The sequence below is a fragment of the Culex pipiens genome, chromosome 2, assembly GCF_016801865.2.
Source record: "Culex pipiens pallens isolate TS chromosome 2, TS_CPP_V2, whole genome shotgun sequence".
NCBI lineage: Eukaryota > Metazoa > Arthropoda > Insecta > Diptera > Culicidae > Culex > Culex pipiens.
The window spans coordinates 65,614,287-65,636,211 of NC_068938.1; the positions used below are offsets into that span (position 1 = coordinate 65,614,287).

General features: G+C 34.1%; 2 protein-coding genes across 3 annotated transcripts in view; one reads left to right on the forward strand and one right to left on the reverse strand.

The window, feature by feature from the left end:
- Positions 1 to 21,925, reverse strand: part of LOC120418404 (uncharacterized) — a 326,864-nt gene that overhangs the window by 240,809 nt on the left and 64,130 nt on the right. The gene's annotated exons all lie outside the window — the stretch shown is intronic.
- Positions 1 to 21,925, forward strand: part of LOC120418405 (uncharacterized) — a 79,240-nt gene that overhangs the window by 45,823 nt on the left and 11,492 nt on the right. For both annotated transcript variants that reach the window (XM_039580781.2, XM_052707289.1), the window contains 3 exons: positions 1,062 to 1,206; positions 3,326 to 3,585; positions 11,703 to 11,822. In XM_039580781.2, the coding sequence (XP_039436715.1) occupies positions 1,062 to 1,206; positions 3,326 to 3,585; positions 11,703 to 11,822 (525 nt within the window). The remainder of the gene's footprint in view (positions 1 to 1,061; positions 1,207 to 3,325; positions 3,586 to 11,702; positions 11,823 to 21,925) is intronic.

A 21,925-nucleotide genomic window follows, 5' to 3' on the forward strand; every position in this document is an offset into this window, starting at 1 on the left:
TACCGAGCATAGGTGAAACGACGTTTCATCTAAATTTAAAACTGTTACCCTGTATAGAGCCCTAAGACGGAGCTCCTCGTTAAAAAAAAAATGATTTTAAAAATCAATCTAAACATTTAAAAATGTACAAAACAAGTGTTTCTTATCATATCAAAAGGTAACTCTTGAATAAATAATTTTGAAATTAAATAACAAATTCCAGAGAGCTGCTGCTTTTTTACAAAAAAGCAAACGTCTCTCGATAGTTTTAATCAAAGTTGCAAATGTTCCAATTCACCTAGAACTATTTTGAAGTGGATCAAACAAAGAAAAAAAACATTTTTATTTCTACCCGGGCAGACGGTAAACACAAATTCATGCAATTTCAATAACAAATACTGTTAAAATTACAGAAATTGTTATGGAATCTTCTTGAAAAATCAATTTTTGCTTAAGGGTTTAACAACAGTTTATGTTATCACAACAATTTTTGTTTATTGGTCTGATATTGTATGAAATAAAAAAAAAACAACTTTGGAATAACATTTTTTGTTATGGAAGAATACCACCAAATGTTATTGAGATGATCGGATTAGTTGTCAAAATAACAAAAAATAATAACAAAGATTTGTTCGAAGAATAACTAAAAATGTTATTAGTCTGTTTTAACAATAACAATTCAATAATAAAAAAAAATCACAACGACGAATAACAAATCTTGTTATAAATAACATAAAATGTTATTAGCCTAGTATTTTCAAATATCGAAAAATGTTATTCCTAAGTTGTTTTCGTCTGCTCAGGTTTTCAAAGACATCACCTAAGGCAATGGTCACAATCGTCGTTGTCATCGCTGTAGAAATAAAGTCTGAAATGCAACAGTTGCCAGCAATCATCGCGAAGTGCCCCGTCAATAGTAGCGATTCCAATTTCAGTTCAATAAACAGCAATTCCGTAGTCCATTTTCCCCTGAGGAGTGAAAATTTCCTTTCAAAAGTTCACAATTCTGCATCCAGGAGAAAAGCCATTATATTCGCTAATTTCTGCCTCTCTTTCTATCTTTCTTTTTTCTCTCCAACAAGTGGAAATGCCCGCTCGCTGTGGATGGGCATCCTGTGGGCGCTGACGTCGGGCAGTGGAGTCGCGGTGGCCCTGCTCCAAGGATCGGCCGGCCCCTTAATCGGTGTGGCCATTTCCGCCTCGCTGCTGCCGCCGGTGGTCAATTGTGTGAGTACCTTCGGGTTGCAAATGCAATGCGATTTTTTTCTTACTCAATTGTGAGTCCGGGAATAATCGGACCGGCTCTAGGGGGGCATTTGGAGTGAAATATGGTGAAATGAAAAGGACGGAATTCTTTGGAAAAAGTTGCAGCAATTATCGCTTTCTATAACCACGTTATCACGGGAAAAAATAATTGCTTTTTGAATCCGTTGGACATTGGACTTTGAACTATGGAAATTAGGCATTAGTCTTCAGATCAGATTTTGGACTTTAGGACATTTGGACATTTGGACGTTTGGACATATGGACATTTGGACATTTGGACATTTGGACAATGGACTATGGACCAGAAAAAGTTTGAAGAGTGTGTAATTCAGGAACACGATTGAGCATGTTTTATTTACAATCGCAATTGATTTAGTTCAATGTGATGTACCCGCATTCAAAAAAGTATCAGAAAAAACAATCCCAACTGACAAGAGTCCAATTGTCGCAACAACCCAATCTGTACGGAACCAGTTCAACCGTGTGCGACTCGACCTGTATCGATGCCGCTGCAAAGTGACTCGTTTGATTTGATTTCAACCTCTCCATACACACACACAGGTTCAGTGTGTTCTGGGAACCCCTTTTCCCAGACAGAATGAACATTTGTGCCTGGCCAATTGCCGATTCCCTCCCCGGGGCGGGAGAAAAACTCGTGTTCGAATGAAACAGGACTGACGAGATTAGGGGTGAGGGGAAAGAGGAACGAGCTTTTTTTTTGCTCAAACAACTGTAGCACTTGCAGTGGCCTCAGGCCCACGGAGTGGTACGGATTGTTGACGGACGTACAATTGACTTGTTGAAAATCAATTATTTCGATACACACCAGGGATTTGAGAAGAGATTTTTTTTTCTGTTTGTGGGATGTTTGATTGCATTTTGATTTATGTTTGTGGTGAGCTTCCTTGAATTAGAATCCAGTTTAATTTTTGTTTTAATTTCGTCATAACTGACATATAATTCCATTTGGATTGTTTCCATTTGAAATAGAAAATCACTATACTTACAAGCTTTTCTTCAATTCAACAGAAACAGTAAGCCAATCCAATTCCATCACGATGACGTCTTTCGGGAAAATTTGATAAAATGTCGTTAAATTCAGCCTGATGACATCGAGCAGTTTCCAGCGGGAAATAATTTATTCAGCAGCTTACGCTTTCAAATTTAATCGTCCTCCCAGTTCTATTTCCAACCTCGAGTACAGATGGCGGCAGCCAAAAGATACAGACAGGAAATAAAATTGACATTAATGGGAAGTGATGACATTGTGTCGCTTACTTTCTTAAAGTTGATTTCCGGGGACAAATCAAATTAAAAGCGTTTGGAGTGACGGAAGCCGCACTCGTTCATCCGCGATTTTAAATTTAATGAATGAGAACGATAATTTTAAACAAAAAGACAAAAAGACAAAAAGACAAAAAGACAAAAAGACAAAAAGACAAAAAGACAAAAAGACAAAAAGACAAAAAGACAAAAAGACAAAAAGACAAAAAGACAAAAAGACAAAAAGACAAAAAGACAAAAAGACAAAAAGACAAAAAGACAAAAAGACAAAAAGACAAAAAGACAAAAAGACAAAAAGACAAAAAGACAAAAAGACAAAAAGACAAAAAGACAAAAAGACAAAAAGACAAAAAGACAAAAAGACAAAAAGACAAAAAGACAAAAAGACAAAAAGACAAAAAGACAAAAAGACAAAAAGACAAAAAGACAAAAAGACAAAAAGACAAAAAGACAAAAAGACAAAAAGACAAAAAGACAAAAAGACAAAAAGACAAAAAGACAAAAAGACAAAAAGACAAAAAGACAAAAAGACAAAAAGACAAAAAGACAAAAAGACAAAAAGACAAAAAGACAAAAAGACAAAAAGACAAAAAGACAAAAAGACAAAAAGACAAAAAGACAAAAAGACAAAAAGACAAAAAGACAAAAAGACAACAAGACAAAAAGACAAAAAGACAAAAAGACAAAAAGACAAAAAGACAAAAAGACAAAAAAACAAAAAGACAAACTCGCGTTCCAAAAACTTGTAATTGCGAAAATTAGTTATGTATCTGTTCTCATGTCTCTCAATCTCTAGGGACTCTTCTGGGCGTTGGCCTGCATCTGGCTGATCTACGAGGATATCAAGATGCCCCACCTCAAGGGCGAAGCATTCGTTGGCAACTCCAGCTACCAGTTCCTGTACACCAATTACATCCCAACGGAGTTCCTAATTAACGGAATCGTTTCCGGCCTCCTCACAGTCATCAACGTCATCTGCATCTTCGCCACAGCCATCATCGTGCTCAAGATCAAGGAGGTTGCGGCACCGTACACGTCGAGTCCGGATCTGCGCAGGTGGGTGACTTCCGGTGACACATTTTTGGGGTTTGGTTTATTATTCTAGGCGGAAGTGTGTGAGAGGTTACCGGAGGGACTTTAACATGGATTAGTAATTGAATCCTGGGGGTTTCCTGGCTCAAAAAATTCAACGTCACAAAAAATACTTAGAAACAGTACCAAAAGCAAATTTCATCAATTTATGGTCAAACATCCCCTCTAATTAGTTCAAACTGCCCTGTAGGCTGGCCAACCAAGAGATTAGCAAGAATAAATAAATCCACCCTCACCTCAAGTCCCTCATCTCGGCTAAACTGAAGCTCCAAGGAACGCAAATTAATTAAGGCAGTATTTTTGAAATTCAAATCCAACCAAATTTCTCCTCTACAGCTAGTCGTTGTTGGGCAGAATAAGAAAAATATTTCCGCCACTTGACAGCTGAAAAATTGAACTTTGTGGATTGGTTTCTGGCGGCAAATGGATGGGTTTTCCGCTTTTTTTTTTGCGACGGCATCGTGTTGTTGGTCTTTGGACGCGAAATTGATTAAAGGTTTTTGCCTAATTAGTAAGGTTCTCCGCAGAAGTTGGGACGTTTGATTGGTTTGGTCCCGGGATTTTATGATTTTTTTATGCTTTGGGACAATTTTTATTCATTAAAAAAAAAACAGGCAATGCATCGTTTTGTGCTCGTTTTAATGATTGAACCTCATCAGATTCTTATTATAAGAACTAACTTAATCGATCTATGTGGTAGATCCCTTCCTCACTTTACCTTTACCAACAACGGGTAGTATGAGTGGTTTGGACACAAATTTCAGCTTTTTAAATCCTGAGCTTTTTAAAAATGATAATTTTACATGGAAACCCAAAATATGACCAAAAATCGATTTTTCGATAATTTGGGTCAATTCTGAGGGCAGATTCAGATTCAGCGGGCAAAATTACATCGAAAAACATATATTTGGACAATTTTCGAAATTCGTTAGGGTGGTCCCATAAGGTTATCCCTTGAAAATTAGACTTTTTCAAATGAAGATATCTCGAGTTTAAAGAAAAACACCCCTGAGATTTTTTCAGCGTTTGTAGGGCTGGATCTCTTCTTTCAAATGCAACCTGGCGCTTGAAATTTGGCTTGCGTCTTTTCGAGATATTTAAGTTTTAAATCTGCATCTTTTTTACCTTAAAATCGCTGTAACTTATGACCCTTAAGTCCAAATTGACTTGTCAAAAAATAAAAATCTTTGTTTTTTAGAGCTCTAAAAGTGCCCCGAATACCACTTTTCTCTAAAACTTAACCCTGAATTAAAAACGAAGTTGACTTTATAGCTTTCGGCCACCATTGCTAGAACCAACCACTAGGTCTTCCTTTTTATCTACAAGGACTTCGCCGCCCTGGGCTCCTAAGTGTATGAAAGTATGGCACGGAGCGACGGCGCCGAATACCCATATTTACACAAAGAATTATAGAGCGCCCACCGCGGGATTCGAACCGGCGACCTCTGGATTGGAGTCCAGTGCGCGGTCCGATTGATCCACACGGGCGGGACAACCCTGAATTGCCACGTTCAAAAAACTGATTTTTGAAGGTTTGCTCAGATGCTTTCTATAAATTTGGTCGTAGAAGGCGTAGATTACGAGATAAAATTTTGGTGTCTTCGACAAAGTTGCTTGGATTGGCAAGCCCAACAACTTTCTACAAGACAAAAAAATTCCCAAAAATATTCCTGAAAAGTTAGATTTTCAAAATCACCCTAATAGTGAACCACCCTAATTTCCAACCAAACCAAAAGTTGACCCTTTCAATATGCAACAACTCTTCTGAAGGCACCAAAGCTCCAAAATTTCATCATTTTACGGAAAATCCATTTTCCACCTAATTTTGCGATCTGGACCACTGTGCAATGGCCAAATATCAACGAAAAATTTCGCTCTTGACAAGATATGATGTATAAGGATCCCCCAAGGTAAGACAGTACAGAACTGGCCAAAGGAACCATGTTGTTCAACAGGGTAGCCTACTACTAGTGTCCAATTACTAAAACAATCAATTCTGACCTACTGTGACCGGTTCCATGTGCCACGGGGGAAAAATTGGCCACTTTGGTCCAGTAAAAGGGGAAAGATGCATGTCAAACTTCATGATTTTTCGAATCCAATGCATAAAAAGCGTTTTCAAAATAAAAATATATATTTTTATTATTTTTACTGATTTAACAAAAATCTATTTTTTTTCAATTGGTGTTAAAATTTTGATTATTTGAATTATTCATTGGATTTGAAAAATCATGGTTATGGTTTTATTTTTAAGTGATCCTAAAGAGGAGTGTAAAAAACTTAAGTAAAAATATTTTTCTTTTAATTTAATGTTTATAAAAAAGGAAATTTACTTTTTAAATGAAATGTTTTGAAATAATACTTAAAAAAAATTCACATTATGTTTGGATGACATCTCTTATATTATCAAGTTAAATTCTTATAAGGCGTAATCCATAAAGTATGTCACGCTCTAGGGGGGGAGAGGGGGTCTGAGCAAGTGTGACATTGCGTGTTATAAGTATAGGAAAAGCGTTTTTTAATTTAAAATTTTTCATACTGGATTGTCTTGAACATAAAATGTTGTAAGTGAAAAGCCCATAATTTTAAACATGTGAGGCCAAAAGAGGCCAAAAAGACTTTAAAAATGTAGTTTTTTACCATTAAAAATTGTAACACAGTGGACTCTCTCGTTGTCGATATTGAAGGGACCGTCGAGAGCGGGAGTTTTTATTCCGAAAATTTTAACATTTAAATAGTATTTACTCGAAAACGGTGCGTTTAGTCCAAAATTATCAGGAATATTATAATTCAAAATTCAATATTAAATCCAAACATGATTTTAAGAAGGTTTTTTTTTCAATACCTTTTTTTTCTAGAATACTTAACTTGGAATTCAAAACGTTCGAGATACCATGTATCTCAAAATTTAGCACTTAAAAAAAAACAAAAAAAATCAAAAAAAATAAAAAAAAAAGATAAAAACAAGATTTTTTTATAATCCAAATCATAACCTATAATTTTTGCCGAAAACACCAAATCGATCAGGAAATTCTATCTCAAAATACAGATTTTCGAATGTTTTCATGGCACTTTGTTATGGACGGCCCCCAAATTTCTATGATGAGCTGTATTGAGAAACCAATGATACAATATGTCTTATTTGGACATTAGGAATCGTTGGAAAAAAAAACAATTAAAAGACGATTGGCGAAAACGTAGAGAGCTGCAAAAAAAAGTTTTTTAATCATGGAAATCCTATTTTTGTTAACAATTTCGTCCGAGAGATTTTTTCAAATGAAAAAAATGTTCAAATAAATCAGCCACTAATTTAGCAGCCATTTAAAGTTTCCAATTATTCCGGTAAATACTTGTGGAGGTTGTAACCAGACATGCATCGGCACTAAGAGCTATTCTTAACGGCACTCAGCTTGTTCTAGATGACATTTTCGTTTAAAGTAATGTTATGCTTGTTGCCAGGTAAAAACCACTTGTTTTTGGCATGAATAATGTGTTAAAGACATTGGTTCATTGAAAAAAAAAGAGATTTTAGCAATATTTTCAGGTTAATGTTCTCTTAAGCTCTTGAAAAGAACTTCATGATAGCTCTTTGAGTGCGCTTAAAGGTTCTTATGCTATATCTCACTTGGTTTTCAAGAAAAGCTCTTCGGGTCTTCGGGAGCTTTAAAAATTTAGCGTAATTAGTGTACTCTAATCACTAGTTAACATGCTGGGTATCATCTACGTGAAATGCCAAACAAGTTCTTCTAAAAGAGGAGTTAGAGCGGATGCATGTCTGGTTGTAACTGCTTTAATATCTGTTTAAAAAGTGTGATAACAATTCAAAGGAGTAATAATAATTTAATTTAAATAGAATGAATAATTATTTAATTTGCATTGAATGCTCATTAATTGATCTCATTAGATGCTTACCGAGATTCCATTGCTGAATCAATCTGATATTCAATAAAAACGTATTAACCTCTTTCCGACAAAAATTTGTAAACCAACATATGATCAATTGAGCTCTTCAAAAACCAAAACTAACTCCCAAACAAAACAACAACAACAGCACCAAACACCGGATATGAATTGGCAAATTGATGGCACCGACAGGTTTGCAAAATTATTCATGCACCCAGAGAAAACTGATTCCGGCTCTCATCACCAGACAGATTGGTGAAAATGCAATTTTCATTTTCCTATTTGCGCACAGCAATCCACAAGCAAATTTGAGAGTTTTCTTTTTTATTGTTGCTCAGCATTCCCCCTTGAGACCGAGATCAAATCCCTGCCTTGTCATCCCAACAAGTGGGATGTGTGAATTCCGAATAAACATCCCTTTCCCTTCCCCTAGGTTGTATGGTTCTTCCTGAAAGCTCAAATCTATTTTTCATCAGGTGTTGAAAGGATGCCCAACAACAGGGTCTTCCGTTTCCTGTATGACCTGGGTTTCTCGGTCGTCCTTTGGATCTCCTTTTGGAAAAGGGGGAAGGTTGGAATACCAAACCTCACCAAATAAACTCTGCCTGGACGATCTGAATGAACAAAAGTAAAGGGGGAGAAAAAAGATGAATGTCTGAATGTCTGGTACCATTTGTTTCGAATCCTTTTGTGTGTGTTTTTTTCTCGCTCTTCCTGAACATCGTTGGCAAATGGAAATCGATTTATTGAAATAATATTTAAATATGACGTCCAATCCTTTTTTCCAACGATTCCTTTCTATTGTGTGCTACTTTTTTATCGGGGGAAAAATGGAGAAAAATAGCATTGATCTTTTCATTCAGCAGCTAGCAGCAGGTCGTCCTTGAACAGGAAACAATTACCTTAGTCCAGACAGAGAATGGTGAAAAATACCTGTTGATTGGTTTGCATCCGTTTTTCTTTATTTTCCCCCTTGAACAAGACTGCATAACTGTTCAAGTTTTGCCGTTCTTGGGTAGGAAAAGTATTCAAGGTTTTATTTTTTAATTTTACCTTACTAATGGAAATTTGTATGATTGTCATGATTTGTTTTGAACCAATTTAAAGGAAAAACAAGTACTTACATGACTTTCATAAACAACTGACTTTTGCTTAAAAACGATTGGAAAACCTTTCAAGTCTAATGTTTCTTCAAAATAGGCAACTTTGCCGTATAAATTTTAACGGTTTTGTCCTGTGGCCTAATAATAATTCAAAATATTTTGGAACTTTGGTTTGTTCAGTTGAGAAATTGGACGAGCATTCCGGTAAAAATATTTACGAGACTGAAAAATCAAGTCTGTCGTATAGAAATTGCCAAAAACTACTAAAAAACCTATTTTTTCAACATTTTTATTTTTAAAACCGCTGTATCTTCACAAGGTTTGGACATAGGACAATGGTCAATATGGGGAAATTTTTATATAGAAAATTGTCTGGAGAATCGATTTCCACTATCGGTTTTTGAAAATTTTGACGTTAAGACCACATTTCAAAAAAAAAAAAACAGTTTTAGAAAATGATTTTTGTATTTTTTTAGGAGAGACATACCATCCTGCATTTTTCGTAAGTCTTTTTGTCACATTTTAAGCTATTAACACAAAAATTTTGAATGAAAAACAATCGTGACATCACCTTAAAATTATACCATTAAACTTTAAAATTTAAAAATCTCATAGAAGTGGCGTGAATTTTCCTTTCAGTGTATTTTTTTAAGAAAGCCCGTCCAATTTCCTACAAGTTTGTCTTTGACCACATTTTGATACGATGCGACGGCTTCGAGATACAGTAATTTTTAAATTACAAAATACAAAAATATTTAAATAACCTACGCCCTTCTCAAATGTAATTTTTGATTCTAATTGGCTCCATATACACAAAAATGGCTTATATAGGCCTAGGATAACATGTCTAAAAAGTATCATTGAAATCGGGGAGGGTCGTTAACAAAAGTACCAGAAAAATTCCTGATTTGAGCTGGCATTGCTCTTATTAAATAAATCAATTTTAATCAAGTTTGTCAGAAAAGCTACAATTTTAAGTAAACACAGTAAAAACTGTAAAAACTTTTAGACAGCAATCCAGGTTTTTTTTCAATTCAAATCTTTACGAAATTGGTAATTTTGCTATTTTGCACCATTTTACAGATTATTGAATGATTCTGAAACAAAAAAAAAAAAGAAACAAAAAAAAAAAAAAAAAAACAAAAAAAAAAACAAAAACAAAAACATTAAAAAATACAAGGGAGATATTCAAATAATACATTGAATCAGCAACATTTTATTGCAAAAGCGAGGAAATTAACATAAAAATGCTTCTAATTAACATATTAATAGTATGTGAAAATTTGATCTTGAGCATTTTTTTTTCTTCAATTTATCCTGTCAATTTATTTATTGAATATTTCATGTTCAGCCCTAAGAGCCGGGCATAGAACTATTTTGAAAAGCCGTCGCGGGCCGGATAGAATGGCTTCACGGACCGGACGTTGGGCAAGCCTGCCTTAACTTTTTTTTTCAATGTTTATATACCAATTTTGATTGGAAAGTAGCCAATATGGTTGTATGGACGAACGAGGCAAAGTTTGGTATTTAGTCATAGAGAAAAACCCCACCAAATTTCCAACAAATCAAAAACAAATAAAGCATTTTCTTTCAAAAATAAGCGAGTTCGTAAAAAATACATTAGAAAATTAATTTCTGATCTGAGATCTGTTAATTTTTCATATTTGATTTTGTAACTTTTTGTTTAATTATGATGAGTCAGTTGCTGGACATTGCTGTTTTTAGAAAATTTCTGTACAGTTGTAGTTCAAAGTGGAGCATAGATTTAATTTCAGATCGGATTTACAAACTTCCAATTTGACTAAAGGAGAAAGTTTTTCCTGTGAAATAACAAAGCACAAAAGAATTATTTTCACTTTGGAATGGTTTTTTTTTTCATTGTTTTCGAAAAGATCAGAAAATTTCACGTATATTTCATATTTTAACATTGAAAAACGGACCATTACTTGCTGACATATCGACATAAGAAAATAGTGGGTTGTTTGGGTGAGACTTAGAAAACATCAATTTTCCTGTTTTTAAACACTTGCATGGCAATATCTCAGCAACTAAGGGTCGTATCAACAAAGTTCTAAGAAGCAAAATGTAGAGAATTTTCTCAGCTATTCAAAAATATTTTTTTAACAGTGGGCAAACATGGGCACTTATTTGAAAAAAATAATGACTGCGACTATTTTAAAAAAGTTACCTAAAAATGGCTATCACTTGAAACTGTGCACTTTTTCAATTTATTTTTAAAGTACTTAACGATTGCAAATTTGATTTTATATCGAAAAATGAAGTTAAAAAATTTTGCGATCAATATTACGATTTTTTGAAAAAATCAGTATTAATTCAAAAATTCATAACTCGGTCAAGGATTTTATGCCCGTTCTGGAAATTTCTGAAAAGTTGGCATTTGATGTCCCCTAAAACATATCAGAAAATAAAAATGAATTAAAATAGTTTTTTCCTCGCAAATCAAGTTCTAGTGACAAAAAGTGAAATATAAAATCACTAAAAATTTGTTCACCATGTTTAATTTTTTTCAGTGTAGTCCTTAACCATACCTACAATTTTGTCGAAGCCACCGAATCGATCAAAAAAATCCTTCAAAAGATACAGTTTTTTGAATTTTCATGTATCATTTTTGTATGGACAGCTATCAAATTTGTATGGAAAATTATATTGACAAACTAATGATGCAATATGGCTTCTTTGGGTATTCCGAAGGCATCAAAAAAGTTTCAGCCGGATTAAAAATTACAAAAAAAAATCGAATGACTGAAATCTCAGGGAATTGCTCTGCAGTATTAATATTTTCTTGTGTAAAATATAAATTTAAAGATTTGTTTTGCCAAATATAATCATCCAGGATTTTCAGGTCATGATTCCCAATTTTAGAAAATGATCAGATCATTTGCTTTTAAAACACAACATAAAATAAAGATTTTTCAAAACTTTTAGCATTTCTCTACACTTAATCAAGTTATAGGTTCCATCTAGCAAAAATAGTCGATTTTCTGCCCAGATTGTTTTTCTTCCAAGCTCATTTCTCTAACTTTTCTCTTTATGTTTTTTTTTGCTTTGTTACAGATTCTGGGAAACGGACATCCGAACGGCTCGGACGGCCAACCGGACCACCATCCGGAGGAGGCAAGCTGGCGGCGGTGGCAGCGGAGGCCAAGCAGGTGCCGAGGCGGACCTCATGTCCACGTGAGTAATTTTGCTTTTTTTCTTCATCTCTTACTTTTGGAATTGCTAAAGTTAGACGAGGAGGGGCAACTGTTCGGAATCGTCTCCGTCAGAAAGTCCAGATAATGGATAATGGGAAGTGAAATTGTACAACTGGAGGAAAATCGATGGGAGTGCCGTGATGAATGGGTAATTTTGTGGTGTCACTTAGTCAACGACTCAATCAGACAGAAGCGATTGGGAGAGGAATTGAGATGTTAACTAGTTTGAAGGATGTTTGAAATTTTTGGTGAGCTTTAAATTTTTAAACTTCTCAACTCTACAAAATTTAACATCCATTCCTTTTTTTCGCTTCAATTTTTCATAAAGAATGTTAAAACGAGGTACTGCTCGTTAACCCAGCTCAGATCTCAGATTCCTTCCATAAACTTGGCAGCACAGTGTCAGTAGTCGTCAAGGTGTACGATATCAAAGTGCCATCCAACGACGGAGAGAATCTCCCCGCCCTTAACCCCCCGGCTTGGAGTGATCTATAACTATTCCCGGTGAAAAGATACATCACCGTTACACGGGTCGTTTCGGTTGGGAAGGAGGAAGAAGCAGCTTCGTTTACATCGTACACTCAAGTTCTTGCGAGTGTGTGTTTGTCGAAAAGGGCTACAATTTCTGGAGTGATTCCTGGAGTCAAAGGGAAGCGTTTGTTGTAGTTGAGGGGGGGCTGGTAAATATGTTTGCACTCTCTGACAGCAACACTTTTCATGCCCCGAACGAGGAAAAGGTGCTGGCGAAAATTGTGGGCTTCACTTAATTGGACCAATCAGTGCAAATTTTGCACGTGTCAACGCCAGAAGCAAACTCTGACTTTCTCTGGCAGGTGTTGCTGCTGCTGCTGTTTGCAAAAGTGATTTTCGTGCGAAATATCAAGATTATACACGTGGGCTGGCATTTGTCAGCAGAGGATAAGTGCCTTTGATGTTTTGGAATGGTGAACCGGTGATTTTATGGCTCATAACAATTCGGTGTTAATAATTTTGCTGTTTAAAAAATAGACTTGAATTAATGATACTTGGTGGCTGCGTGAAGTTAATTGTTCAATCGCTTTGTTGAAAATGTGCACATGTATCGCTCTCTGAAATGCTTCAAATCTAGGGTATTTAAAAAAAAACTTCAAAATTTCATTATATAAAAACAACTCTTCTGAAAACCAATAATAAAATTCATTTTGTTTTTAATGATTTCTTATTATTTAGTCTTACTTAAAAAAATCTGAGTATTATTTAAAATTTAACTATAAAACCCACAAGTAATCATAAATTTCGTGTATGGTTCGCATGATCACTCCATTTCCAAGAACTGGTCGTTTTGTTTTTTATATCACAAGAAATTTTGCAATGAAATATCTTATCACTTATCTTTTAATGAAAGATATTCAGAAAATTTTGAAATCAAATACTCAACATTACACCTTTTTGAATTGTCACTCTTGATTCCAAAATTTTCAAAATATTTTGTTAGAAAGGATAATTATCATAATTATCAAATGTTACGTTTTAAATTGGATATTGGCCTATTAGTCGCTGACATATTACATTACAAAGTTTGGGTTCGACTTTGAAAAATTCAATTTTCCTGTTTGTTTTTTTTTTATCCGCTGTATCTAAGCTACAGGTCGAATAATAGGGGTTCCAAACCTTATAACGTCGTGGGCCAAATTTTTTTGAAGCAGGGGAAATAATGTTTGATAAAAAAATATTATAGCCTTTGTAAATGGAGCTTTTAAAAAACATTCTAGAAATAAAACTAAATAATAGTAATAGTAATTACATTTGGCAATGATATCCTGTTAGTTATACTTTTTATCAGGGAAAGGATGGAAACTGTTTAGAGTATTAAGTTGGGAAAAGCAATAATAAACAAGTGTTGCGAGTAAGATTCATATATACTTAATTTATTTAAAAAAAAAATAAAGAGAAAAGTTTCAAATTATTTGTGTCATATCAATGTTATTATAATCTCAAGAAATATCGAAATTCATATTTTTCAACGGAGCAACTCTCTACCAAAACCTGAAATGGATTTTATTTGTATTTTTTTTTTATTTGGCTCCAACTTTGTGGGGGCCTTCCCAATGACCAAATAAGCTATTTTGTGTCATTGGTTCACCCATACAAGTCTCCATACAATTTTGGCTGCTGTCCATACAAAAATGGTATGTAAATATTCAAACAGCTGTAATTTTTGAGTGAATTTTCTGATCAAATTGGTGTCTTTGGCAAAGTTGTAGGTATTTTTGAGGACAATTGAGAAAAAAAATAGGTACACGGAAAAAAATTGCAGATTTTTTAATCAACTTTTTTTTTACTAAAAATAGTGATTTTTGGAAAAAATCGAAATTTCATGCAAAAACAAATTTGACGTTATTTTTAAATGCAAAATTGAATTTGCAATCGAAAACTACTTTACAGATTTTTTGATTAAGAGCTCCAATTTCAAGATATAGCCACCGAAAGTTGATTTAAGCGAAATATTTGCAGTTTTTCGATTTTTAAAATAGTGACCATGAGCGACCATTTTTAAAAATATTTTTTTTAAAGGTTCAGAAAGTTTGCTATAAAATTGTCTAAGAGACATTGAAGATTGGTCCTCGGGTTGATACAGCCGCTTTAAGAAAAAGAAACACGAAAATTGAAGTTTTCTAAATCTCACCAAAACAACCCACCATTTTCTAATGTCGATATCTCAGCATTTAATGGTCTGATTTTCAATGTTAAAACATGAAACATTCGTAAAATTTTCCGATCTTTTTGAAAAAAATATTTTGAAAAAAAAGTTAAATCAAGACTAACATTTTAAATAGGCGTAATATTCAATGTTTGGCCCTTTTTTTTGACCATGTTTCTCTATGGCTCAAAAGTTGCGGATTTTAGTCCCCTAAAACATATCAAAAAATCTCGAAAATCAAAAAATATTTATTTTGGGAAATTGAGTTTTAGTGAAAAAAACCTAACTTAATCCACCTTTAGGTGGTTGGTGCCTTCCTCTCATTTATAGAGTGATTACAATCCCCTAAAGTGTCCACATGGTTTACGGATCTCCCCTAACGTGATCGCAGCACCTAAGAGGTCCTAATAAAAATAAGTGACGAGTAAAAAAAAACATACTTCCTACAGACTTTTTTTCAAGATTATACAGACACCGCCTTTCAGGAAAATGGCATCCCTCTACAAGGCTTTTTTCGTGGCGATCAGACGGGACCATTTGAGGTTATGTAAATTCAGACCATTTTTTAAACTGCTTGTAATTTTAGGTAGGTAAGTCAGATCTTGAAAATTCTTAATCCACAAGAAAGGTCTTCTCATATGCTTTCTAAAAATATAAAACATGTGAGAGTTTCATGAAAAAACCACCCTTTTTACCATAATTTTAATTTAATATGAAACGGTTTTTTAACATAACTTTTTAAATACATAATCAAACTGCATGAATTTAAATAGCAACTTAGGGGACGTTAAGACGGATCGATTAAAACCATTCCGGCCAAAATCGGTTGAGCCTGCGACAAGATATTCCAGTGACATTGGTTTGGTACACATGTCTACATACAGCCAAACACACAGACGTTTGCTCAGCTGGTGATTCTGAGTCGATATGTACAAATGAAGGTAGGTCTAGGAGGTCTAACTTAAAAGTTCGTTTTTCGAGTGATTTTATAGCCTCTCCTCAGTAAAGTGAGGAAGGCAAAAAGTTGATTAAAAAATCTGCAATTTTTTTTCCATGTACCTATTTTTTATCAATAGTCCTCAAAAATACCTACAACTTTGCTGAAGACACCAAATTGATCAGAAAATTCACTCAAAAGTTACAGATTTTTGAATTTTCACACATCATTTTTGTATGGACAGCTGCCAAATTTGTATGGAGACTTGTATGGGTGAACCAATGACACAAAATAGCTTATTTGGTCATTGGGAAGGCCCCCACAAAGTTTGAGCCAAATCAAAAAATACAAAAAATAAAAATGGTCGAAATCGGCCGATTTCGTAGAGAGTTGCTCAACGGTTATTTCTAGAATAACTTTATTATAAAAAGTTATTTTGAAAAAAAAAATGCATTAAATTTATTTATGACAACCTTACTTAGTAGTTCTTTAAAAAAAACTATTTTATTGACGTTCCTAGCAAAACATAAACTTCAAAGTATACTGAGTAAAAACTGTTGAAAATTTAAATTTAGTTTTCTTCTGTACATTTGCAACTAATTTTTTTTTAAAGTTTTATGGTGTATAATATAAAAACATCAAATTAAAACTTTTTTTAATCAATTTTTAACAGATTAATTTGAGTAAAATCGCAAATAAACGTTGAAATAGCAACATTTGATAGCTTAAGCCGTTGCAAATATTTTTTAAAGTTTATGTCCCTCGACTCTGACCAAAGACTATTTTTTTTGATTTCAAGGTTGAATTTATATTAAAAAGTATGCACTTTTTTTGCAGGCTTTTTTTAAAGGTCATAAACATGGCCTCCATTGTTTGGCCATACTCCTTATGGCTTAAAAGTTGCGGAGTTTGTCTCCTAAAACATACAAAAAAAATATATAAAAATTTAACATAAAGTGCGGACTTTGAGAAATTGATTTTAAAAAAAATCACGAAGATCACAAAGATAATCTGTGATTTTTTTTATCTGAATAGTCCTCATCAACATCAACTTAGCTAAAGATATTTTATCGATCATAAAATTCCTTTTTAAAGTTACAGATTGTCGACAATAATAACAAAAATGACTTCTTTGGTTGTAGAGAAGTTTGAGCCAATCACAAAAAAATAAATAAAATCCATTTCCAGATTTTGGGTTCTGTAGCATTTAAAAAAATATGACTCCGCACCATTTCAACAGATTTAAGTTTTCTTATACGCAACTAAGATCCGAAAAAACAGGCAAACAATTGAAAAAGACGTATGAAAACTTAAAATGGCGTTTTGACCGTGTCTGGACCAAAGAGCCTATGTCTGAAAATATGTATGTCGGATTCCTTGGAAAATTTCAAATAACATACCAAAAATTGGCGATATCGAACCGTACGTTTCCGAGATATGATTATTTGAAAATAAAAACTGGATTTTTCGACGCGCCACGCAATATTTTTTCTTGAACGGCAAACCAGGGGAAATATACCCATTTTAAGCCTAATAAGCGTTCGTGTTTGAATGATGCAGGATAATCTGGAGTGTTCCTTGAAATTCACTAAAACCAAGTACACCAACGAGTAAAGCAACTTTTTGTGAACATCAAGGGTCCTGATTGTTCAAAATCAACCACTCCATTCGCGAGCACAAATAGCAGGCGACGCGATTCTGCCCTGATGAATTCCTACTGTTTGTCACTTTCTCACCATTCGCTCCCTAACACTCTCGCTTCTACTCTCCTTCTCTCTCTGATCGGCTCAGTCTCCGAACGGCTCAGGCAGGCCGAACGTCACCGATCACTCTGAACTGAAAACATTTTTTCTCTGATGCGCTGCGTTATACTCATTCATTTGGGTTGTCTAAAATCAATGTTATCAATTAAATTGTGCATTTATTTTGATTTCATAACATTATAGACACCATTCAAAGAAACTTCCACCAAGAAAAAATCAAATTGATGGCAAACTGAGGGCGTGAAGACAAAAAGACTGCCGCGCTGGCATTTTGTGAGAATGGCTCTTCGCTGAGCATGGTAGTGTGTGAGTGTCGTCGAGCGACGGAGTAGGCAAAAAATTTCACGATGTATTTGTTCGCTGAGTGAACAGTTCGGGCCACTCGCTGGCTGCTTGCGAGTATCATTCGCTCATGAATGCTAGCGGGTTAGAATAGGCGACGACTGGATAGGCGATGAGTGAGTGGTTTCTGTTCATTGAACCGAAAATCAGGACCCTTGGTGAACATTTCTGTTTATTTTCACTTTTATTAAAAGTTATGCTTTTTCTTTTACAAGCATATGTATAAAAAACATATTTCCCAAATGCATTCTAATCAGTCGAGTGCATTGGGCCACGCCCATTTTCCCATTTATAGAGAAAATTTCCTGGCATCACTGGCTCACTCCAACAGGCGCAGCTGGTGGTGTTGGTGGCCACCCTTTGTTCTTTAATTGTCTTCGCTTCTCGCTTGGTTTTCTTCGGCCTTCGATTGGAATGGGTTGTTGAAATAGAAACTTCAAAAGACTTAGTGCGTTTGTTTTTTTGCTGGCGCTTGCTAATTATTTTGATGTTTCGGGATTATTTTTCAAGTAAGTGACTAACTAATGTGCAAAAGAACATGTTGCCGGTAGTTGGAAGCAATTTTATATCTTAAGCGCTTTGAAAACGTTAGCGCAAGTGAAAATATATTGATGGCGACTTTCGTTAAGCAGTTAACCTCTGATCTTGCGTGTGGATGTGTGTGTCACCAAAATGATGAGAAATGGTCTCGCAAAATATAAATTATGATCAAAAGTGCATTAAATTTGATCTTTTTGGCCAGTAAGTGGCATAAATTTGCGTGCTTACTCGAGGCGGTGCTGTTGCTGGTAAGTTTATAGCCTAAATAGTATATTTGGAGCTTTAATCGAGCATCAAACTCTCCATATGACGAAGATAGGTGTTTGATTAGAAAGGGTATATTTCCCCTAATCACCTTTCATTTGCGTCCAAGACATCTAAAATCCGTTGAAGTGGCGTGATGTTAAGAATTTTTGAAAAATGTGTTTTTTGCGAAAATTGACGAAAATGGCCGTTTTTGGTACAACCATGCTATGTAAATCACCCTAACGGCCAAACAAAAAAAAAAAAAAAAAACGAGTCTAATTATTTTGTAAGGAACTCCCTGAAAATTTTGGTTTGATCAAAGAACTTTTTTTCGGTTTAGACTCTTTTCAAATGGAATTGCTGTTTACAAATACCGTGTTTGAAATCGAGATGTAAAATAAAAATCTCCATTCGTCTGCTCTCAAAGTTGAACAACCTGCAAAACGTTGTAAATCGACTCCAACAATATCCATTCTATTCCTTGAGATTATCCCGAAATTCACCCGTCTACGAGAATCTCCTCTCCAGAGTCGCTACACCGACTGCTCAAGCACACTACTCAATCATTTCTCTTGATTGGATAAATAAAGACCCTTGTGGTGACTCGTCTCGGTGCATTCAACGAGAAGAAAGGGTCCACTCCTCAAAAAAACATGACCAGGTAGACGACGGGGTGGAATCATCGCAAATGTTGACCCCAATTCTGTGGAAACAGCAGTTTTTTTTTTGCTTGCTCCAGACTTGCAATTCGAGAGAAATATCAGGTGAAAACGATGGAATCGATAAAAACGACGACCATCATCAGCTCAAGTGGAAAACGCTCAAGTGCAGCCCGTTTCTGTTGAACATAGTAATGTTGAGCAAACCGACCCCCAGAGTAGCGGGAATCGAAAGCGATTCCCGAGTTTCATATCGGGAAAATTTAATAAATATTTGCACTGCCGTTTGCCGGCTTCTCGAGCCACTTGGCAGTAATGTTTCAGAATCGAGTGCACCTGGAAAAACGGGGAGGGAACGGTAAAGTTTGAAATTTCTCTTTTTTCAAAAAAAGAAAAGTTTCTTTGCCTTACAAAGTAAATTTCATTCAAATTAAAAGCTGCAACATTGACAAAAAGTAACATTTTTTGTCTCGTTAAACCATAAAAAGGGAACTTTTCAAACTTTCAGTTCGTATAGTCTATAAATAAAACGCTACACAAAAGACAAACTTCGAAATAGAAACAAAAAACAGAACTGGATGATGCTGTCGAATAAAGCTCCCCGCTCTGTCGGTACCGCTGAGCTTGGAGAAAATATGTGCACTCGTTAACTTTGCTGAGCTTTTCGCCCCAGCTTCTGACAAGCGAGAACGTCCCGGAAAAAAAAAACATCCCGGTAAACACCGGGACGTTCGATTTTCTTGTTATCAGTTGAGAGGAGTTGCATTTTCTTGTAGCAAACTTTAGTTTGTTGTTTTCACTGCATGAATTTGGTTGGACGTGAGGGACGGAAGCAAATTTTCGAATCAGTTTCAAATAAATTTTCAAATGAAAATTATTATTTTTATTCATTATTTATTTAATAATTTGATCATATCAATTAAGCAAAATAGTAATTGTATTCGATGATATTTTTTATTGATTATGCTTCGCAACTTCATAATTTAAATTTTATTTTATTGTAAGTTTTTGTATTCTGTAAACATAATTGTAGTATTGAAATATATTTTCAATAAATTTTAAAAATATTTGTTGAAAACTTTAAAAATAATTATTCACACCATTTTTCTTTAAATTTGAGTCCAACCTTTTTTCGAAATTTAGTTGCAATTACCATACGGATTTAATCTTAAAAAATTTCCCCTTAATTGGGAAAAACAAATTTTCTTATGATAAACTAAAAAACAGGAGGGGGGAAAGGAGAATTGAAAAAAAATGTAAAGAATACATTTTATAAAGTTTTTAATCCATTTTAAATTGAAAAGGGAAAATAAGTTTAATACTAGAATCAAATGAAACATAAACAACTGTTAAAAATCTTAAGATATTTGCTAAGTTGAATTTTTGTTTTGCTTTTTCGTGAAATTGAAGGAAAAAACAGATAATACAAAACTATATTTTGTCTGATTTGAAATCATTTGCCTAATACATCCAATCGTAATGTGGTCAAAGACAAACTTATGGGAGATTGGACGAGCTTTCCGTTAAAAATATTTTCGAGACTGAAAAATCAAGTCTGTCATATAGAAATTGCCAAAAACCTCCAAAAAAACCTATTTTTTCAACATTTTTATATTTAAAACCGCTGTAACTTAGGACAATGGTCAATATGGAGACTTTTATATAAAATTGTCTGGAGAATCGACTCTTGTGTTCGGTTTTTGAAAATTTTGATGTTTTGAGTACTTTTGAAAAAAAAACAGTTTCAGTAAAAAAAAATGTATTTCTTTAGGTGAGTCCTGCATTTTTCGTGAGTCTTATTGTGACATCCTAGGCTATTTTCACAAAAATTTTGAACGAAAAAAAATCATGGGCTCACCTTCAAACTTGACTTTTAAACTTAAAAATCAAAAAATCTTATAAAAGTGGAGTGTTTTTTTCTTTCTGTGTATTTTTTTCGGAAAGCCCGTCAAATTTCCTACAAATTTGTCTTTGACCACTTTTTGATACAATGCAACGGCTTCGAGATACAGCAATATTAAAATTACGAAATAAAAAAATATTTAAAACACTTACGCCCCTCTCAAATGTCATTATCGAGTGTAACTGGCTTCATATACACAACAATGGCTTATATATGCCTAGGATTACATGTTTACAAAGTTCATTAAAATCGGAGAGGGTCGAGAAAAAAGTACCGAAAAAGTACCTGTTTTAGGCTGAATTGCTCTAAATACTTTTATTGTTTGTAAATCAGATCAGCAGAAAATCAGAGTATCCCTAGTAGATATTTGTAATTTTTTTTTTCTATCATTCAAAAAATGATTAATTGAAACAAATTAAATTTACTATTTTTTTAATTATTTTGAAAAAAATGGCCAAAAATTTCAATCAATTTTGTGTAGAAAATTAGAATGGAAATTGTAAAAAATGCATAATTCTTTGTGTAATTTTACATATTCCTCAAAAAAAAGGTAAAATTACATCCAAATGAGACCATATCTAACGATCCAATTTTCCAACCTTCCCTAAGTAAAACTACGCATACGAAGATGTGAATTTACACGTTTCTATACGAAATACTACAATTTTTTTCTGAATGTGAATGTGGTTTAAATTTTACTTTTTAACACAGTTTTTCGAGTAAAATTACACAAAAAAGTTATAATTTTCAACCATTAAATTTTCAAGCTTCCAAAATTCACCTTTATTTACGAGCAATTCCAGCTCAAATCAGGAATTTTCTGGCACTTTTGTTCCCGACCCTCCCCGATTTCAATGAAACTTTTTAGACATGTTATCCTAGGCCTATATAAGCCATTTTTGTGTATATGGGGCCAATTGTACTAGAAAATAACATTTGAGAAGGGCGTAAGTTATTTAAATATTTTTGTATTTTGTAATTTCAAAATTATTGTATCTCGAAGCCGTTGCATC